Here is a 21030-nt window from a genome sequence, read left to right on the forward strand (position 1 = left end):
GTGACATACCCAGCATACAGTGCCTGGCATATGTTCGGTGCTTATTAAATGGTAGCACTTGATAGTGGTGGTTATGAATAAAGCGGAACAAAGCAGACTTTAATCTTGTTTTACACCCCTGACAGTGATAGATACGCAGGTACAGGTCTCCCAAGTTAGAAGGCGTAGGAGAGTTGATATAAAAGCGCCTGCATCTTCCTGTGGACAGGAGAGTCCCGACCATCTGAGTTTCAGCTCCTGTGTCTGGACATTGCCCAGGGCTGAGAGAGAACCTAGGAGGGAATCCCTGGGGCTCAAAGCCTGTAGCCAGGCTGTGGTTTAGGACCAGCTCTGGGAAGTGCTCTTGGATAATGGAGGTTGCTAAACCTTCTGCTGGTGTCCTTTCAGTCAGGATATTTAGTCGTTTACTTTACACACACTTACTGAGCACTTACTCTGGGACTGAACAAGGGGGACAAATGTGAACTATGGTCTACCCCAGGCTGCCAGGCAAGTGAAACAGTTGGTGACATTACAAAGGTGTAATATATGAAAGAAATGGGCTGGAGAATAGATAAGAGCCTGAGTTCAGAATAGAGTTCCAGCTTCACCGAGCCGAGCTATCCACTGGTCTGAAGGCAGCACAGGGATCAGAGGAGAGGCAGCCTAGCACAGTGGTCAGGAGCCAGGATCTGGTATCACACAGACCTGAGTTTGGGTCCTGGTTGTGCCACATGCTGCTTCTATGACTCTGGATAAATTACTTAAACTCTTTATCTATAAAAGTGGGTGAAGATAATGTGCCTTTCTATGGGGTGGTTTCTGGGATGAAATAAGTTGCATAAAGCACTTAACAGCTCTTGGGACAAAGTAAGTGTTCAATAAATGTTAATTCATGATAAATAATACATATTTACTGAGAGAAGTGATGAGGAGTGTTACCTTGGGCAAGTCACTCCCCCTCTGAGGCATCAGTTTTCCCATCTGTAAAATGAGGCATTTGGTTTTGTGACCTCTGAGGACCTTTCCAACTTAAACATGCGATTCTAGTTAATGACGGTATTTCAAGCAAGGATTTGGGCAGATCAGATACCCAGAAGCTGGAAAGGTTTTCCTGCCTGAGGTTTGCTCCCTGGAAACCCCTCCTGTCCTGCCTTGGTGGCCCAGAAGCCCCTGGTTCCATGCTCAATACTTGCTGTGTTCTAAGACTCTGGCTCTTAAGAGCCGCCAAAGCTGTGCTAGTGGTCCAACCACATTCTTATCTCACAGCCTCCGTCTTTTTTCCTGACCCCTCAACTCTAGGTCTATTTGTTTGACCTGACGTATAAGCAGCGGCCATACACCTTCCTCTTGCCTAGAAAATGCCACTCGTCAGGGGGTAAGTTTGGGGCTTAGGGTATCTTTGTTGATGTGAGGTTGGGGAGCCTGGATGTGTACCACCTCTGCTGAGAAGCCTGCCCCTTACCCTGAACTCTGACTGTGATCTTAAAAAAAAGGATAGATTCTCGGAAACAACGCTGTCTGTACAGTAAGAAGGAAGATAATAACAGGCCAGTGAGATCTGTCAAAGGGGTTTGCATCACAACCATTTTCATTTCCCTCTGAAAAGACAGGTTCTTTCCATGGCTTACTCTTGAGGGCCTGAAGCAGTTGCCCTTCCCCTTCTCTGCCCAGCTCAGTCTCCTCCCTGACTTCTTCCTAGGACCTATAGTTATTTTAGGCACCCCCTCACCCCCCCACCCCCAGCTAAGGATAATGACAAGTAGAAGCTGTGTCCCTTGCCAGCCAGCAGAGGGCGCACAGGCTTCTCTTTATGCCATCGCCTTATTGTCAGAACCTGCTTTCTGGGAATGGATCTTACCCATAGAGAATAGCCCTACAGTGGAACCAACACCCTGTGATGGAAGCAGGAGGGCTGCCGAGGGGGATGTGTGGACTCCTCATGAGCTGTTGCTGTTCCTTTCTCCTCACCCTCTGCCAGAAGTCCAGAATGGCAAAATGTCTACCAACGGTGTATCCAATGGTGTGTCCAATGGCCTGCACCTTCACAGCAATGGCTTCCGGCTTCCGGAAAATAGAGGACATATCAGGTGAGGCCAGCCTGACTTGTGCAGCCTCCTGGCTCCAATTACACCGTATGGATTGGAGAGAGGGGCATGTCCTGTAAGCCCCTGTCTAGGCACGCCTCCCAGGGGGTGGGGAGTGGAGAGGCTTCTAGAAAGTGACTAGTACTCCCAATGTGCTTCTGCCTGGCAGGACCCCAGTCGTTCTCAGACTGAAGCTCTGGTCCCTTGGCACCAGTAGCTAGGGTCAGGGCCCAGGGGCTAGCTGCCCCTGAGCTCTGAACACTCTCCAAAAGGGGTTTCACACAGATGCCCCCTCCCCATTGTATTATTTTCCATCCCATACACATATTCTTGCCAGGCCCTGTGCTGGGCTTTGGATATAGGAATGATTCAGAGTGCTCAAATTCTCTAGCACTTGAAAGAAACAGAGAATTCTCTAGAAAGACCCATAGGAGAAAGTTGGTGATCATAAGGTTCAGCTCAGCATGGAGGCAGGTGGCTGGGACAGGTGGTATCAGCTACTGTCATGCCCAGGAGTTTGATTAAGAATTGCCTTAAACTTGTCCAAGGCAGTTTTATTTCTGCCCCTCTGTTTTTTCTCCGGCCCCATTGGCCAGAGTACCTAGAATTATGTCTATTACTTATCACAGTAACCTAAGCCAGGGACAGCAGTGGTCCCCTCTTTTAGAGGGCAGTGTAGATCCCAAGAGCCAAGAAAACCTGGATGGCCCTCAGGCAGAGGCTCCAGACTTGCTCAGGCTACCCTAACCTTCCTTAGCTGCCCTAACTTGGCTCTGCTTCCTCCACAGCCCCCAGGTAGAGCTGCCTCCATATCTGGAGCGTGTGAAACAGCAAGCCAATGAGGCTTTTGCTTGCCAGCAGTGGACCCAGGCAATTCAGCTTTACAGCAAGGCTGTGCAGAAGGCCCCTCACAACGCCATGCTCTACGGGAACCGAGCTGCTGCCTACATGAAACGCAAGTGGTGAGTGGACTCTGCAGAGCAGGCCTAGGCCCAGGACGGGGTTGAAGCTACTGGACCAAAAGGCAGTGGGCTGATAGAGCTGAAGTTGCTGAGGCATCCAGGGAGGGTAGCAGTAACACTCTGCTGCCACTTAGGGTTTCTTGGGCCCGCCCAGGCCCCTCCTTCCTGCCTCCAGGCTGAAGCGGGTAGGTACCTAACCCATTAGTCAGAAAGTGTCAAGTACCGAGGAAGCTCACAGTTAAATGAAACAGAGACGTGTTCACAAGTAGCCCCAACATGGTCCTGAGGCCATTGGGAAGTAGGAGTTGAGTGAATGTTTGGTAATTCCAGCTGTAGTAGAATTGGGCCTTAAATTGGTCATTGAAGGAGTAGCGGAATTTCACGAGGTGGAAATGAGGAGTTTGAAATTCAGCTGGTATCTACCTGAAATGATCCTGCAGCTCCTTGTCCCTGGGGCTTGCTTTCTCATGCTCTTAGACACTTTGGACCAAGCACAAACAAGATCCTCGAGGTCTGAAGCTGGCTGTGGGTCATGCTGGGGTGTGGTGGCTGGTGGTAAAGGAATGGGTTCATATCCTGAAGAGACCCTCATCTTTGAAGGGTATCAGGGCCCCAGCCCTTCTGCCTGCAGCACCAGCAGGCAGGCAGGCAGGCAGGCAGACCCCCATCCCCCAGGCAGGGCCAGGACTAGAGATGGATAGAGCTGGGCCCACAGCCATTTCTGCTCCGTCTGGCATCCGTCCGCTCTGCCCAGACAGACAGGACAGCTGGTGTGCCATCGTCTGGCTGCAACCAGGCAGGCCAAAGAGGGAAGCTTTAAGAAACCCACTCAAGTCAGCAGGGATAGTGGGTGGGGGTTTGGGAAGATGCTACCCCTGCAGGCCTTAGCCCAGGCATCAGAAGCTTGCCAAGGGCTCAGGTGCAGCCAAACCCAGGAGATGACTGCTTTGGGGCCGTCTTAAGTGTTTCGCCTCTCTGTCCCAACAGTTGGCTAGAATGGTGTGATCCTCATCTAGGCTCTAGCCTGCAAGCTCAGCTTCACTCCTGCATCGTTGCTGAGAGAAGCTGACGATTTCCCAATTCATGTGTGCGTGTTCTCTGAACTCCTGCTATGTGCTAGGGACACAAAGTTCTGTCACTCTGGGTTTCTATGCTCCAGAGCACCCAGCCTGCAGACAGGGGATAAAGACACGGACAGAAATCAGGATAAAAGAGGCAGGAAGCAGTATATCTTGTGAGTGGTTCAGGTAGAGTGCTGTGGGCGTTAAGAAAAGTTGGGTCGCTTTAGCTGGGGATCAGCAAAGCATCAAGAAGATGTAGTGTCTGAATGGGCTTTAAGTGTGGGCAGGCTTAGACAAGGAGACGAGATGGGAGAGGACTGTGGGGGGAGGGACATTCCAGGGATATGAAACCGTATGAACAAAGGCATGGGGGTGGGGGACTGACTGAAGAGCTTGTTTGCAGAACAACAGATCCATTTGGCTGGAGCAGAGGGTTCAGGAAGGGACTGGCAGGAGATGAGTCTGTGAGGTAGCCCGGGGCCTGCCTGGGAAGGGCTTGGAATGCCGAGCGATGGCGTTTGGCCTCGATTCAGCGGATGACGGGCAGCTACCGAAGAGTTGAACAGGAGAGGGCTGGGATGAGGCCTGTCCTTTCAGGGAGATTGATCTGGCAGCGAGTCTAGGATGGGTGAGCCCTGGGGCCAGCCTGCTCTCTCACCATCCCCGCATGCCTGCCAGCGACCCCTAGAATGTCACATCCTGTCCCAGGCCAGCCTCCCCAGGGCTGCCATCTGTTCCTGGACGCAGCGGGAGCTGTCACCCCTGGCTCCTGGCTGGTCTCCGCTCGACTCCCTGTCCCCGGGAGCTGTGAGGGGCACCTTGCGAGCAGTAATTGGGTTTCCAAGCAGCGCCTGCTTCTTCGTCACAGCCACTCATTCTGACGCAGCCCACACCATTGAAGCCACTCTGCCCCACCTGCCCCCACACTGTCCAAGCTGTCTGTTCGTGGTATCAGCATGGCTGCTCCAAGGGCTGATGCTGTAGGAAAGGAAGGTCAGGAGGAACTTTGCCATGTCACTCCTGCTATGCAGGGGCCTTGTGACCTGTGCCCTTGGTGAAAGGACCATTGGCTCTAGGGAGTGCTCCTTGGCACAGTTAGGTCTTAGGCCCACCCCCAAACCATCAGGAATAAACAAACAAAAAAAATGAGTTTCCAAAGGGAAATCAGTTTCCAAAGTGGCTCCTGTAAGCTGCCTGGCTCTCCAGAAGAGAGGCAGGGGCCGGTCTAGGGGTGCTGGGGGAATGTGTATCCTATATTCTGGCACAGGGTGGGAGAAGAGGGGCTTCTTCTTTGACCTCCTCCCCACTCCCCCCACCCCCCACAAAAAAACAAACACTCCCCCTTCCCTTCATCCATGCTTCCAGAGGTTGAGAAGTAAGTAGAGCTCCTGGCCTTCACATCCCCTCTTGCCATCAGCTTCGAGAGAGCCGACTCTACCAGACGTCAGGCTCCAGCCCCGGGAGGTAGAGGCCACAGCTGCTGTGGATCAGTCAGCCAGGACAGACGGGGGTCTGGCTGAGGGCTTGCTGCCTGCTGGTCAGACCCTGAGTCCCCAGCCTGGCACTTCTGGTTTCCCCAGGCCACAGAACTGTCCATGAGGGCCCCCTGCCTTGGACATGGCTTTGAAGGCCAGCCGGGGGGATTTGATGAGGTGGATGGAGGAAGAGAGAAGGCGGGCTTGGGGAGCCTGAGGTGGGCAAGATGCCAGGCCTTCTGCTGCAGAGCTGCGTGTGCTTGGGGCGAGTGAGTGCACAGTTGCACTCTGTGCCCAGCAGAGGGCATTCCAACACCGGTTTTTGCCAGCCCCCAAACCCTAAAGTGGAAACCCTGGTGGTTAACTGCTATGACTGCTAACCAAAAGGTCAGCAGTTCAAATCCACCAGGCACTCCTTGGAAACTCTATGGGGCAGTTCTATGCTTTCTTATAGGGTCACTATGAGTCAGAATAGACTCAACAGCAACGGGTTTAAACCCTAAAGTGTCCTGGCTTGCCTCCTTAACACTCTGTAGTTCCTGGGGAAGGACTCCAGGGCTGAGCCAGGATTCTCTGCATCCCCAAGTTCCCTTACCCTGAGATCTGTCAGAGGTGGGCTGAGGTGACCACAGGCAAAAGAGGAGACTGAGTGGGGACCCCTTGCTTGCCATGTGGCTCCACACCAAACCACGCTCTCCTGCCTTCCTAGGGATGGTGACCACTACGACGCTCTGAGGGACTGCCTCAAGGCCATCTCCCTAAACCCGTGCCATCTGAAGGCACATTTCCGCCTGGCCCGCTGCCTCTTTGAGCTCAAGTATGTGGCTGAGGCCCTGGAGTGCCTGGACGACTTCAAAGGGAAGTTCCCGGAGCAGGCCCACAGCAGTGCTTGTGATGCACTGGGCCGCGACATCACGGCTGCCCTCTTCTCCAAAAATGATGGTGGTGAGTGGGCAATGAGGAGGGGTTGCTGCCACTCTATTTGAAGTGCTGCCGGACGTTCTGGAGAGAACATGGTTCTGGGAATGGAGAAACCTAGGTTCAGATGCTGACTCAGAAACCATGTGCTCTTGGGACAGTCACTTGGTCTCTTCAAGACTTACTTTCCTCATCTGAAAAGAGGAATGATAGCACCTCCCATTCAGAGTTCCTATTGAGGATTAGCAATAACATGTTTAAAGTACCTGCTATAGTGATAGGTACTCAGGATAGGAGGAAGCTGAGCCCAAACAGGCCACAGTGGGTGTCAGTTGAGCATTTGCACCTGCGCATCGACAGAACCTTGGCCCCTCACTTGGCCATCTGAGTAAGGGGCAGCAGCTGGTCACCAAGCTTGTTCTAGTTTGCATAAGTGGCACTGCACAGGGTGGTAGAAGTGCCTCAGTCATGGGGCACAGAGCCTCAGTTCTGCCATGTGGTAGCTGTGTGACCTCGAGAAAAGCACAGCCTCCCTGAACCCACTGCCTTACCTGCAGAAAGAGCATATGAAGCCCCTCTCACCCCAGCTCACCTCTGTAGTGTTGCAGAGAGCTGGGTAGTTGTAGTGTGGCTTATGGCAGACGTGATCCTCACCTCTCCCCTTTGCAATTTGCTAACCACATGATTGATTCGTTTGTTTAATGAATAGTTATCAAGTACTCACCATATGCCAGGCACTGTGCTGGGCCCTGGGAATACAGCTGTGAACAAGTCAGCCATGATTTCTGTGTTCATGGAATTTATAGCCTAGTGAAGGACCTGAGAGGTGGAGGAAAAACAGTGTGACGAGTGCTGTGGGGATTTAAGACAGTATAGGTATATGGGGGAAGGGTTGATGGCAGAGACATTTAAGTTGAGGTCTGAAGGATGAGGACGAAGAGCTAACTAGGTACAAAGTGTGGCTGTAGGAGGTAGAGTTCCCAGCAGTGGAACCAGAGGTTCCCAGCATGTGCAAAGGCCCTGAAGCAGGAAGTAGCAGGCACTTTTAAGGAGCTGAGAAAGGCGGTGTGGTTTTTACCCAAGTCACTTAACCGTCAGTACTTCAGTTGGGATCCATGACAACTTGTCTTCCAGAAAGTAAGGGCTTAGATCTTACTGCCATAAGAGTTATGATTCTTTTTAGAAAAAATCATTCATTCAAGGCTGTGTCTGCCAGTCCCTCACCCTTCCCTCCCTGCTCTGACCTCCACAGAAACAGCTTGAGCCTACACATCCCTGGAGCCCTGGGGCCTTTACCCAGGAACCTGAGCAAAGCCCGCCTGGCATTAGAGGGCTCCCCCGAACATCCTCAGGGGCCAGATCCAAAGATGCTTCTTCCCCACACCCTTTTCCTAGTTTTCCAGGGTAGGAGTAGAGTACGTGGGCAGGAAGAAGTTAGGGGGTGGGGTGGGCAAGGGACAGGACTTTCACTTTTCCTTGATCTCTGCCTCTAGAAGAGAAGAAGGGAGCTGGTGGTGGTGGCCCGGTCCGCCTCCGCAGCACAAGCCGCAAGGACTCCATCTCAGAGGATGAAATGGTGCTGCGGGAGCGAAGCTACGACTATCAGTTCCGCTACTGTGGCCACTGCAACACCACCACGGACATCAAGGAGGCCAATTTCTTTGGCAGGTATGAGGCCCTGGAAGGGAGGGAGGGGCACAGCCCAGTCGGCAGCAGGAGGTTGGAGGGTGTGGTGTGGGGGTATAGTGCTTTTAGAAAACTCTCAGATCCCAGCTGTGCCTCTGTGCCCCTAAGCAAATGGTTTCACCTCTGTCAGCCTCAGCTTCTTCACCTGTAAAATGCCATTAGCCATACCCATTTGTGGGGCTGTAATGAGGACTAATGAGATAATGAAAGTAAAGCATCCAGCACAGTGCTTGCTGCCTCCTCCGTCTGTCTCCCTTTGCCAGAGCTTGGTTTATCTGGATGCTTGGAACCTGCCTCTGCCAGGGGTATAAGTCACAAGCCCTCAGTGTCTCGGATACTGTCACCCTCCACTCTCCTTTGTAGACGTTTGGACTTTCTTTGGGTGAATGAGACACATGAACATGAATCAAGGGCCTCTTGAAATGTCACGGTGCATGTGGGACAGATGTACAGTAGGATTTGGAGGTCTGGATCCAGGAAGACTAGGCCTTCTCAGGGAATGCTTAGATGAGGTGTTCCCAGAGGCCTAAGAGATGGAAGACCTGCTCCTGGCACCCAGCAAGGTTATGGTGTACTTTGGCGGGGGAGAGTATCTTGGAGGGACCCAGGTGGCCCCTGACCCTGGGTTTAAGGGAATAGTGAATGGGGCTCTGCAGTGTGGAGAGGATTATCGTGTGCTTTGGAGTTCTCAGTCAAGTGAAGACCCCAGAGTATGGGGGCCTGAGTGGCTCCAGACTTCCCTGTTCCTCCCTGCCCTAAGCCGTGCAGCCTGTACTTGAGGCTGTAGGGCAGTATCCACCCCACCTGACCTCCTTGCCCTTTGCCCCCCTGCCAGCAACGCTCAGTACATCATCAGTGGCTCTGACGATGGCTCCTTCTTCATCTGGGAAAAAGAGACCACCAACCTGGTCCGCGTGCTTCAGGGAGATGAATCCATTGTCAACTGCCTGCAGCCACACCCCAGCTACTGCTTCCTGGCCACCAGCGGCATTGACCCTGTCGTGCGGCTCTGGAATCCCCGGCCAGAGGTAAGGGTGCAGGCGAGGTGGCTGAAGCCAGGCACAGAGGAGGGTAGAGACCCTGTGCAAGGCCTCTGCCTGGTCTTGTGAGAGCTGGGGAGGGAGATGAGTCAGGCAGAGGCTTGAAGTTGCTGGCATGAGTAGCTCTTACCCTAGAGCTCCAGGCTGTGTCATGGTGGGAGCTATCAGGTTCTGAAAGCTCCAAATGCACTAGAGCAAGAGTGGGCTCCTGCCCTCTGGGAGCATATCCTTGAGCTAGCTGTAAAGATGAGACTCACACTTGGGAAACCATAAGCAAGGACAAGGGATGCAGGAGGCCAGAGAAGGGAGCCAGACCAGCTCTACCACTGCCTCATGAAAAGGGTCCCTCAGAGGCTCTTGGGTACCCTTCCCCCGCATGCTGTGTGTGTGCCCCCAGAAGCTGTGCCTCAGTCATACGGGCGGTATGCAGGCTTTGGGGTCTGACAGACCCCCTCACTCACCCGGGTTTATCATCTGTACTCTGGAAGTAGAAATGACAGCACCACCTCAAAAGGTTGCTTTAAGGATTAAAGAAATGATGGCTATGGAGTGTCCGACCCAGAGGGACACTCAGAACAGTGTGATTCCTTCCACTGCCTCTGTCCTACCCCATCCCCCTTCTCAGCTGCCAAAACAGAAGTCAGATGGTGGGCATCTGATCCCAGAGGTAATTTGCCATGACTTTTAAAAAGAGAATTCTACACGACTCTCCATTGAAGGGAGAGGAAAAAATAAATAAAGAAAAGGTAGTTGGATTTGACAGTGCCAACAGAACCGAGTTGCCCCCCATCCCGTATATCCCAGTATGTGCGCCCCTCAACATATCCTGGTATGTGTGCCCTCGAGGTGTCCCGTTGTGTGTGCTCTCCCTCATATATATCCATGTGTGGTTCCCCCCATACTTATAACCCAGTGTGGTCCTTTGGTGTGTCCCCCTCATGGATATCCTGGTGTGGTGTGTCTCCCGATGTATATCCCAGTATGTGAGTTCCTCTCCCCCCATATACACCCCTGGTGTGCACATCCCCTCCATATTTATCACCTAGCCTGGGTTCCCCCTCCGCAGTATATCCCAGCGCGTGTGCCTCTCCATATGCCCTGGTGTCCCCCCACATGCCTTCTCTTCCCCTCACTCTCACAGAGTGAAGACCTTACAGGCCGAGTTGTGGAGGACATGGAGGGTGCTTCGCAGGCCAACCAGCGGCGCATGAATGCGGACCCCCTGGAGGTGATGCTGCTCAACATGGGCTACCGGATCACAGGCCTGAGCAGTGGGGGTGCTGGGGCCTCTGACGATGAGGACAGCTCCGAGGGCCAGGTGCAGTGCCGGCCCAGCTAGACCCTCCTAGCCCCGGTCCCCAGCCCCTGCTACTGGCTGGACCCTCTGCCCTGGGCAGGAGGTCAGGGTGTTCTGTTTTGGTTTGTCTCCCCACCACCTCCCCAGTTTTTTCATTTCCCTTGTTTTGTTTGTTAGTTTCGCATTGGGGATGGGGGTTACTACAACTTGCTGGCTTTCAGATTGGGCTGATTGCCCCTTGACTGTCGTCAGCCTGGAGTGGAAGACCAGGAGAGGAAGCCCCACCGTGTGGCCCCCACCTCCTGCTTCCATGTCCCTGGAGGGCTCTGACCTGTCTCAAAACCCCCTCTGCCTCAGGTGGGGAGGCAAGGGCTGACACTGTCTGCAAGGACTGCCCTGTCCTCCAGTTGGCAGCAGGAAGGGCTAGCCTTGACCTGTTGACGCTCTTCCTCCCCACCTGGCAGACAAGGCTTGCTCCCATGTGGTCTTCAGGGAAGGTTCTGAAAAGGGATAGGGTCCTACCCTCCCTCCAGAGCCACCAGTGTGGGGTGGAAGCAGAAGGGAGCATGGGAGCCCTGGCGTGGGCCAGGCCAGACCACCTGCCCTGGTCCCAGAAGAGCATCCTTGCCCTCCCCACCCCTGCACCCTAGCACTGGCCCTGGGCCCTGTGCCCTGCGCCCGCTCTCACTGGCCACCTCTGGGGGCTCAGCCTTTCCCAAGGGCCCTGGCAGAGGTGGGGCACTGCATCATACCCCACCCATCCATGCCAGCCCTTCCACACTACGGCCACTCTCTTCCTGGCCACTCTCCTCCTGGGGGCTCCTCGGCCTCACTGTGACCTTTCTGCCAGAGCTCCCAGCCAGGCCTACTCTTGCTGAGGCGGCGCTCCCTGCTAAGGGCCCTTTCCTGCTCTTTCTGCCCTCCCTCCCACCCCTTACGCTGAGCCGCCACAAAGACCAAAGAAGTGATGGCTTTTCTCTGTCCCCTGCTGCTCTGGGGGGAGGGGGGTGGGTCTCCTGAGCCACACAGATGGGAAAGTCCCCAGCTTGATCCCCTCCCTCCTCAGCAGCCCAAGCTTTACACTGGATGCAGTGGTCACTCCACCACTCACCAATCCTCCCCTTCTCTCGGCCCCCTTGGCTCTCAGCTCTGGAGCTGCTCCTGGTCGTAGTTGAATTCATTCTTCCTCCCCTCGCCCTCCCCTCAGTGCTTACTCGGTTCCAGCCCTCCAGCTGCAGCCTCTGGGGAGAAGCAGCCTCTCTTCTTCCCGCCCTCCCCACCACACCAGTCCCAGTCTCTGCCAGGTGCCTCCTCTCAGTCAGGCTTCAGAGCAGCCCTGGAGACAGGAGGACTATGTTAAAAGCTTTTTCACAGTTTTAAGAAGACTGGGGGTGGCGGGGGGAGTTTGAAGGTAGTGGTGGGGGGTCTGGCACCATCTCGTTATTGCTTTAATCCTAGCAACACAGGTGGCAGCTTCTCCTCCATTCTCCCCACCCAGTCTCTCTTCCCACCCCTCTCCCTTCTCGCTTGGTAATGAAGTATATTTATTGGTGAAGGAAACAGCTGCTGCTGCTGCCTCCTGCTGCTGGTTCGTGCTCCCCTGTCTCTTCTCCATGACCTTTCTCTAGCCAGGGAGGAGAGAGTGGGAGTAGTCGGGCTGGGTCCTGGGGCCCGGGGACCAGCCGCAGCCCCTCAGCTTTCCTGTGTGTGAGCCACCTGCCATTCCCTCCCCACCCCTCCCTCCCTCCCTCCCACCCTGCCTCCCTCCCGCCCTCCCGCCCTGCCTGGGCCCTGCAGTGTGGAGAGACACAGAAGCCTTACTGTCCTCTGGGGGCAGGAGCCGAGCCTTTTTGTTGCTCTGCTCCCAGGAGAGTGAGGGTGACGCAATTGATTAAAACCATTTTGTTCTAGGTGTGGCTGGTGGCATTTGTTGGGTTCAAATGGGTCTTGGGACGGGGGTACCTAGCCTTGAGCATGCTGCTGTGCTCCATTCAGCAGAGGCCCGCTGTACCCTCACCTCTATAGCTCTGTGACTTTGAGTCACCACACCCTTCTCCTCTTAGAGGATGAAGAAGGTCTGTCTTTAGCATCACTGTGAGCAGTGGCCACCCAGGGCCAGTGCAGAGCCCAACACTGGTGGCTGTGATTTGCAATAATCAGCTTCACTCTCTGGGCCTGTTTTCTCATCTGTAAAATAAGAGGGTTGGAGTTTCAGTGGTTTTTCAAAATTTTTTGACCAGAACCCAAGCAAGAAATATACATTTTACATTGTGAACCAAGATACTCATATGTATGTATATAATGAACCAAAATTTTACACAATAACACCCTTACTACGTGCTCTATTTATCAATTTGTTTTATTAGGGAAAAAAATACTGGTTGTGACCCACTAAATTGATTTCATAACCTGCAGTTTGATGCCTTGGATTAGATGATATCTTAAACCAGAGGTTCCCAAACTCTCAGCATCCTTAGTGTCTTAGTAATTTTTTCCTGGAGCCCCTAAGCTAAAAGAAATACCTAACGGTTCCACGTGTTAAATAGTTAAGTCCAAACCACTTAATAAGTATCTATGTCCTAACAAGTTAGTTGTTTGGAAAAATAATACACATAAATTGAAAGAAACAATATTTTAATTTCATCCTTAAATAACCACAAGTATTTACTAATGGGGTCTGTGTACCTGTTGAGCACCGCACAGTTTCTCAAACTTACAAATCAGATCGGACACTACCACCCTCATTCCCTGTGCCATGTTGACTTTCACTTGCTTGTCATCAAAACCAGCACCAAAAACCCAGTTTCTCAAAGATGAATATAATCTAAAGGAATGTAGCTCAACCTAATGATGAAACTGAACTACCTTGAGCTAGTACTTCTCTCCGTAGCCAGCAGATGTTAAGTATCTCTCAAATTTAAAATACCATGTTGTGCCCCTGGAGCGCTGGTGGTACAGGTGGTTAAGAACTCAGCTGCTCCTTGGAAACCCTGTGGGGCAGGTCTGCTCTGTCCTATAGGATCCAACTATGAGTCGGAGTCGACAGCAGTGGGTTTGGGTTTTGGTATTGTGCCTCCTGTGAATTTGCTGTGGTGCCCTATGGTGTCTTCATGCACAGTGTGGGAAATATGGTTCGGTCTTGTGGTTCAGTACAGTTTCATTAATGAAACTTTGTGATTCTTCTGTCTGTACCTTTGGAAAAAGCTAGGTGGTCATGCGGGACAGGAGACAGACAGGAAAGAGGCTCTGCCAGAATCACAATAGGTGGTGCTATGAAGCGGCTACTGTGTACAGTTCACCTGGGCTCCCAAACTGAAGGAACTTAAAAGCTTTGCAAAAAAAAAGCTTCTTCAAGAAATGTCCAGACCAGGTAAGGAAGGGACAATGTTCCAGGCCAAGGGAGTAGTGTGTGCAAAGTCCTGGATTCCTTCAGGGGCCCAGAGTGATTCCATTTGGCTGGATTGTAAAGGACGGGATGGCCTATGGATTTGGTCCTGCAGGCACAGAGGAGCCATTGTAAGACCACCAGAGGCTCCCTTTCATTTGGAGTTGGTGTTGCCTTTTTTTTTTTTTAATTAACAGACCTTAAACCAGTTTTAGGTTTACAGAAAATTAAGCAGATAGTACAGCATTCTCATATACTCTCTCTTTCCTCCTCACTGTTCCCCCTATTGTTAACATCTTGCATAAAACCCAAAAACCCATTGCCGTCTAGTCAATTCTAACTAATAATGACCCCATAGGACAAAGCAGAACTGCCCCACAGGGTTTCCAAGGCTGTAAATCTTTATGGAAGAAGACTGCCACGTCTTTCTCCCTGGTGGATTTGAACTGCAGACCTTTTGGTTGGCATCCAAACACTTTAACCACTGCACCACCAAGACTCCTTAGCATCCTGCATAATATGTTTGTTACAACTGATGAACCAATATTGATCTTATTAACATTATTAACTAAAGTCCACAGTTTACATTAGGGCTTATTCTCTGTATAGTATAGTTCTGTGGGTTTTGACAAGTGCATAATGTCATGTGTCCACCATTGCAGTGTCATACAGAATAGTTTCACTGACCTAAAAATGCCCTGTGCTCCACCTGCTCATCCCTGCATTAGCACCCCCCCCCCAAAAAGTGCTTAGGAATAAATCTAACAAAATATGTACAAGGTATATATGAGGAAAACAACTATGATGAAAAAGCAAAGCAAATCAAAATAAATGGAGAGTTATTTCATGTCCATGGATAGGCTCAATATTGTTAAGATGTCAGTTCTTTCCAGCTTGATCTCTAGATTCAGTGCAAATCCCAATCAAAATGCCAGCAAATTATTTTGTGGCTATCAAGAAAGGTATTCTAAAGTTTATATGCAAAGGCAAAAACCCAGAATAGCCAACACAGTACTGAAGAAAAACAGGTCAGAAACTGACACTGCCTGACTTCAAGACTTACTATAATGCTACAGTAATCAAGACAGTGTGGTATTGGTGAAAGAGACAAGTAAATCAGTGGAATGGAATAAAAAGTCCAGAAATAGACCCACACAAACACGGTCAACTGATCTTTGACAAAAGAGCAAGGGCAATTCAACGAAGAAAGGATAGTCTTCTCAACAGATCATGCCAGGACAACTGGACATCCACATGCAAAAGATGTATCTAGACACTGACTTCACCTTTCACAAAAATTAACTCAAAATGGATCATAGACCTAAATGTAAAATAGAAACTATAAAACTAGAAGATAATATAGGAGAAAATCTAGATGAACTTGGGTTTGGCAATGAGTTTTTAGATACAACACCAAAATCTCAATCCATGAAAGAAAAAATTGACAAGTTGAATGTCATTAAAAATTCTGCTCTGCAAAAGACACTGTTAAGAGAATGAAAATACAAGCCACAGACTAGGAAAAAATATTGGCAAAATACATATCTGATGAAGGATTTGTTTCTAAAATATACCAAGAAATAAAAATAAACCTCTTAAAATGCAACAATATGAAAACAAACAAATAGGAGCCACAACCTCCACTAGCCTGGGACCTATAGAAGTAGATGGTACCCAGCAACCACTACCAACCACTCTGACTGGGATCACCATAGAAGGTCCCGGTTAGATTGAGGAAAAAAATGTAGAATAAAACTCAAATTCATAAAAAAGACCAGACTTACTACTGATCCAATGGAGATGGGAGGAACCCCTGAGACTGTGGCCCTTAGACACCTTTCTAACTTGGAACTGAAGCCACTCCCAAAGATCACCTTTTACCCAAATAATAGACAAGTCTATAAAATCAAAACAACACCTATGAGGAAAGTGCTTTTTAGAACAATCATCTATATGAGACCAAAAGGGCAACATCTGCCCAAAAGCAAAGATGAGAAGGCAGGAAGGGGCAGGAAAACCAGATGAATGGTAATGGGGGGAGTGCTGACACATTGCAGGGGTTACAACCAATGTCATGGAACAATTTGTATATAAATTATTGAACGGGAATCTCATTTGCTCTGAAAACCTTCACCTAAAGCACAATAAAGTGTACCAAAAAGAAACCCCCAATTTAAAAATGGGCAAATGATCTGAACAGACACTTCATCAAAGAAGATATACACATAGCAAATATGTGTATTAGGGAACTGCAAATGAAAACAGATACCACCTACACACCTGTTAGAATGGCTAAAACTAAAAACTGACAAATACTATTGCCAGCAAGGATGTGCAGCAACAGGAACTCATTACCGCATTACTGGTGGGAATGGAAAATGGTATAGCCACTTTGGAAGACAATTTAGCAGTTTCTTACAAAGCTTAACAATGTCTTACCGTACAATCCATCAGTTGCGCTTCTAGGTATTTACCCAGAGTTGAAAAATTAGTCCACAAAGAAACCTACACGTTTATAGAATCTTTATTCATAAGTGACATAAACTACAAGTACCCAAGATGTCCTTCAAAAGCTGAATGGATAAACAAACTGGTACACCCATACAATGGAATATTATTTAGTGATAAAAAGAAGTGAGCTATCCAGTCACAAAAAAAAATGAAGGAATCATAAATGCATATTAGTGAAACAAGCCAGTCCGAAAAGCCTACATGCTCTGTGATTCCAACTATATGATATTCCAGAAAAGGCAAAGGTACACAGACAAAAAGATCAGTGGTGGTCCATTTTTAAAGCACTTTCACATTTGTGACTCATCCAATGTTCTCTCACCAGCCCCACTAATAAAGAGGGCGGGGCTCAGATAAGCCTGCACAATGAATGTGTAGCAGAACAGACATTAGGACTTGGGACCCCTGTGTTTGTGGTGGGCAGGTGTGGCCTCAGGAGCCCTGCTGCCTGTGTATGTATTTAGAAGCATGCTAAGATGTGTTTGCAGAGCTTAAAAGGCAATGAGAGCTCAGAACCATGTAGCTCAGAGGTTCTCAGCCCTGGTTGCACATAAGAATCACCTGAAATGCTTTAAAAACTACCAATAACCCCACCCCAGACATTCTGTTTAAATTGGCCTGGGATGGGGCCCAGGCAGCCATAATTTTAAAGCACCCCAGATTCATTCTCCTGTGCAGCCAGAACTGAAAACCACTGGTCTAGCCCTATCTCTACACTGTATAAACTGGGGCAGGCAAAAGGGATCGGCTTGCGTAAGGACCCCCTAGTGAGTTAGAGGAAAAGCCAGGACTGGATCCCTGATCTCAGATCCTAGCCCAATTCTTTAAAAATCATTTTCTTTTAATAAGTCATGATACTTTTTGAGTTCTTCGTATGTACCAAGTACCAGGCCAGGCCTGGGTTAATGAAAATGCAACAGACACAGTTTCTGCCCTCCTGGAGCCTCCAGATTGTCTGGAGAATGTGAAATAGCAAATATGAGGGTTGTGCATGGTTCCTGAATGTTGAATTTCATTTTTAAAACGTCTGAGTCCTTCCCGGTACATTCTGCCATCATTCACTGAGTGCCCTGCCGTGCGCCAGGTTCTATGCCGGGCCTAGGGATACAGCTCTGTCTTGCAGGGGAGGCAGGCTGGAGGAAGGCGTTCTGAGGGGCAGGATGGCAGGTATGAGCCACTCTTGTTCTGCATTCTGCACCCCGCCCGTTTCTTTTATATATATAAAATAGATCTTAGTCCCAAGGAGGCTACAGTTTGCACCTATTATATGGTGATTTACATACTCTCAGGCTGGCCTAGCGGGCAGTGGTAGTTCAGTGGTAGAATTCTCGCCTTCCACATGGGAGACCTGGGCTCGCTTCCTGGCCAATGCACCTCAAACACAGCCACCACCCACCCATAGTAGAGGCTTGTGTGTTGCTATGATGCTGAACAGGTTTCAGTGGAGCTTCTAGACTTCAGGTGGACTTGAAAGAAAGGCCTGCCAGTCTACTTCCAAAATACAAGGCAATGAAAACCTGTGGATCACAATGGTCCAACCCTGTTATGCATGGGGTTGCCATGAGTTGGGCTGACAGCAGCTAACAACAAGACTGGCCCTAAACAGGGCCCTCAGCAGAGACAGTCCAATGTCGGGATTCAGTACTCCAATATATCCTTAAACTTCAGGGAAGTCCCTGAATCTCTCTGGGCTCATTTTCCCCATCTGTAAAATGGGTGTCATGATACCCCGTAATGAGGCTCCAAGTCAGTGAGATCATGTCCACCAGTGCTTTCTGAGCGGTGATGGGGCCTGCAATAGTATGTGTGGTTTTAACTGCTATAATAGTGAACATTGAGCGTTTATTATGGACCAGGCTCTGTTCAAGTGTAGCCTATCAAATGAACCTCACGAAGACCCTGTAAGGTATGATTTATTTTCCATTTCTGAGATGAGGAAACTGATACCCTGACAAGTCAGTTACTTTCCCAAGGTGTGACAGAGCCAAGGTTCAAACCCTGAACTGGCTGGCGGACTCGTGAGTTCACATGTTTAACCATCATGCTTTACTGTCCACTCCTAAATAGGAGAATTAGGTTCTAGTCCTAGCTGTGCTTTCCATGACCCTGGGAAGTTTTCCCCTCTATAAAAGGGACTGGAGAGGGAAATAGCTTTGTGAATACTGTTGTCTAAAGAGTCAGAAGGTCAATTCTGGTCCCCCTCCCCACCACAGAAAGGTTTTGGAACCCCATCCTGGAAGAGGAGGCTTAGTGGAGAGAGGCCCAGTCTCCAGGAGCCAGAGAAGGTAATGATGGCAATACTGAGGGAGCTGAGCAGAAAGGCAGGACACTGCCCTCCCAAAGGTGACACACTTCAGCACACGCTGCAGTTCCACTAACCTGTGACTCTGATGTCCCTGGCTTGACCCTGTTTCTCTGGATTATTGATCGAGGTAATTCTTCCTTAGAGCCCTCAAGGAGACCATCTACGGTCAACAAATAGCTCCAGCAATGTTCCCTGGTGCCGTGCAAGCTACAAGGACCAATAGATCCAGTCAGTCCCCTTCTCAAGGAGTTCACAGTCTCCTGAGGAAGACAGACATGTAAACAGCTAATGCTAATGCAAGTACACATGAATATTCAATAGGTCAAAACACAGGCTTCGTGCTCTGAGAGCAAAGAGGAGCGAACGTTTGCTGGAAACCTTGAGAGGGGGGTGTAGGCAGATAGGGCAAGGGCATTCCCACTGAAGGAATGGTGTGAGCAAAGGCATGGAGGTGTGAAGTGCAGGGCCTGTCCTCTGAAGGTCAACAGCTCAGAGAGGCTACCTCCAAGCAAGTCCCCAGGGTACGAGGACAGATGAGGCTGGAAACAGTGTGAGAACAAACCATGAGGGGCCTTGAATGCTAAGATGAGGCATGGGATGGTTTGAAACAGGAGGCATGTGAGCCCTGAAGACTAGTACACAGGGCCCATTGAGGGGTACCTTGACTTCCACCAAGTGGGAATGTGCCCCAGGGTCACCCTTCAAACAAGAAGCATTTTACCCAGGAAACCTTCTCAGCTTGACAGTTCCAGGCCTGCCATCCTTCCTCCAACCCCATAAGTGGATCCAGATGGTCATTCCTATTCTAGGTTGGTGTCTGTGCTGGGGGCGGGGGGGGGGCGGTATCTCTGATCCCTATCAATCCTGCCCGAAGCCCTCCATAAAAGGAGCTTTTTTCCAGGACCCCGCTGTGAGCTTCTGAGGCTAGAAGAAAGTGTTAGTCTTCGATGGAGATTTCCAATCTGTTTATAGGTGATAAGGTAACACTAGCAGGGGAGACAAGGACACAGACCAGAAAGGCTGTTACATTGGGTGAAAGAACCAAGGTGATACGTGTGTGAGAGGGGCTCCTGTGAGGGGCTGTGGTAGGGGACAAGCCTGGGAAGGAGGCCCCAGAGGAGTCAGAGAAGGAGCTGGCTTGTGCTTCCAGGTAACTGGCCCTTCTCATGGCCCCACTTCTGCAGCTGCCCAGAACAAGGTTAGGATGATGCAGGCCATAGGGAGGGGAGCTGGGGCTCTCTAGTCAGACCTTGGGCCTGAGCACTGTGCCCAGCAACCTCCACAGGTCCTTTAAAAAGGCTTGGGGCACCTAAAGCTAACAAGTGACAAGCTAAGTTGCTTGTCTCTGACTGTAGCCAGCATGTGAAACAACCCGTTGCCGTCCAGTCGATTCTGACTCATAGCGACCCTACAGGACAGAGTAGAACTGCTCCATAGGGTTTCCAAGCAGGGCTGGTGGATTCAAACTGCCGACTTTCTGGTTAACAGCCACTCTCTTAACCACCGCACCACCAAGGCTCCATATGAAAGTCTATAAATATTTGCCATTCATTCAGTTTAACAAATATTAAGCAAATACCACTATATTAGGTATTGGGTTTACAGAAACGAACAAGACAAATATAGTCTCTACCCTCAAAGAGTTTCCAGTCTAGTGGGGGAGTCAAAGAAGACACAGCTACAAATGTGCTATGAAGGAAAAGAACAGGGTGCTCAAAGGGAGATTAACAGGGCCTCTCTAATTTATGTTGAGAGGCAGTGAAAGGCTCTCTGAGAAAGCGACATTTAAGCTGAGACTTGAAGGATGATGAGTCAGCCAGTTTAAGGAGGTGGGGAGAGACATTCTAGGCAGAGGAAATAGTGTGTGCCAAGTCCCTGGGGTATGAGAAAAAGCATGGCACGTAAGGGGAACTGAATAAAGGCCAGGGTGGCTGCAGTGTAGCAAACATATAAGAAAGGAGTAGGGTCCAGATGATGCAGGACCTTGTAGACCATGGAAAGATATCTGTTTTACTCTAAATGCAATGGGAAGTCATGGAAAATTATCAGATTAAATGTGGTATTTGTGTTAGTCCTACTGAATTTGTGGCAGGCCCTGAGAAAGAAACTTACTTTGACTGTTTATTCATCCATACCTATAACAATTGTTTAACGAGCACCCACTTGCCCTGTGCTAGAATTATGGGCTGACAATGATGGTAGAGGGATGTCTAAGGCACAGCCCTCCCCAGGAGCCTGTGGTCCAGAAAAGGAGATTAGATAAGTACAGTGATTGAATCTAGAAGTAACGAAACTTATTCATTCAACAAATATATACCATACAT

At 50.0% G+C, this 21030-nt stretch overlaps 1 protein-coding gene across 2 annotated transcripts in view; it reads left to right on the forward strand.

The window, feature by feature from the left end:
• WDTC1 (WD and tetratricopeptide repeats 1) overlaps positions 1 to 12417 on the forward strand; it is a 70918-nt gene extending 58501 nt beyond the window's left edge. For both annotated transcript variants that reach the window (XM_010595120.3, XM_010595119.3), the window contains 7 exons: positions 1282 to 1357; positions 1961 to 2069; positions 2855 to 3028; positions 6274 to 6509; positions 7976 to 8150; positions 9004 to 9196; positions 10350 to 12417. In XM_010595120.3, the coding sequence (XP_010593422.1) occupies positions 1282 to 1357; positions 1961 to 2069; positions 2855 to 3028; positions 6274 to 6509; positions 7976 to 8150; positions 9004 to 9196; positions 10350 to 10547 (1161 nt within the window). In that variant the 3' untranslated portion in view covers positions 10548 to 12417. The remainder of the gene's footprint in view (positions 1 to 1281; positions 1358 to 1960; positions 2070 to 2854; positions 3029 to 6273; positions 6510 to 7975; positions 8151 to 9003; positions 9197 to 10349) is intronic.
• Positions 12418 to 21030: the final 8613 nt, after the last annotated feature.

Source organism: Loxodonta africana, chromosome 3 (assembly GCF_030014295.1).
Source record: "Loxodonta africana isolate mLoxAfr1 chromosome 3, mLoxAfr1.hap2, whole genome shotgun sequence".
NCBI classification, from domain to species: domain Eukaryota; kingdom Metazoa; phylum Chordata; class Mammalia; order Proboscidea; family Elephantidae; genus Loxodonta; species Loxodonta africana.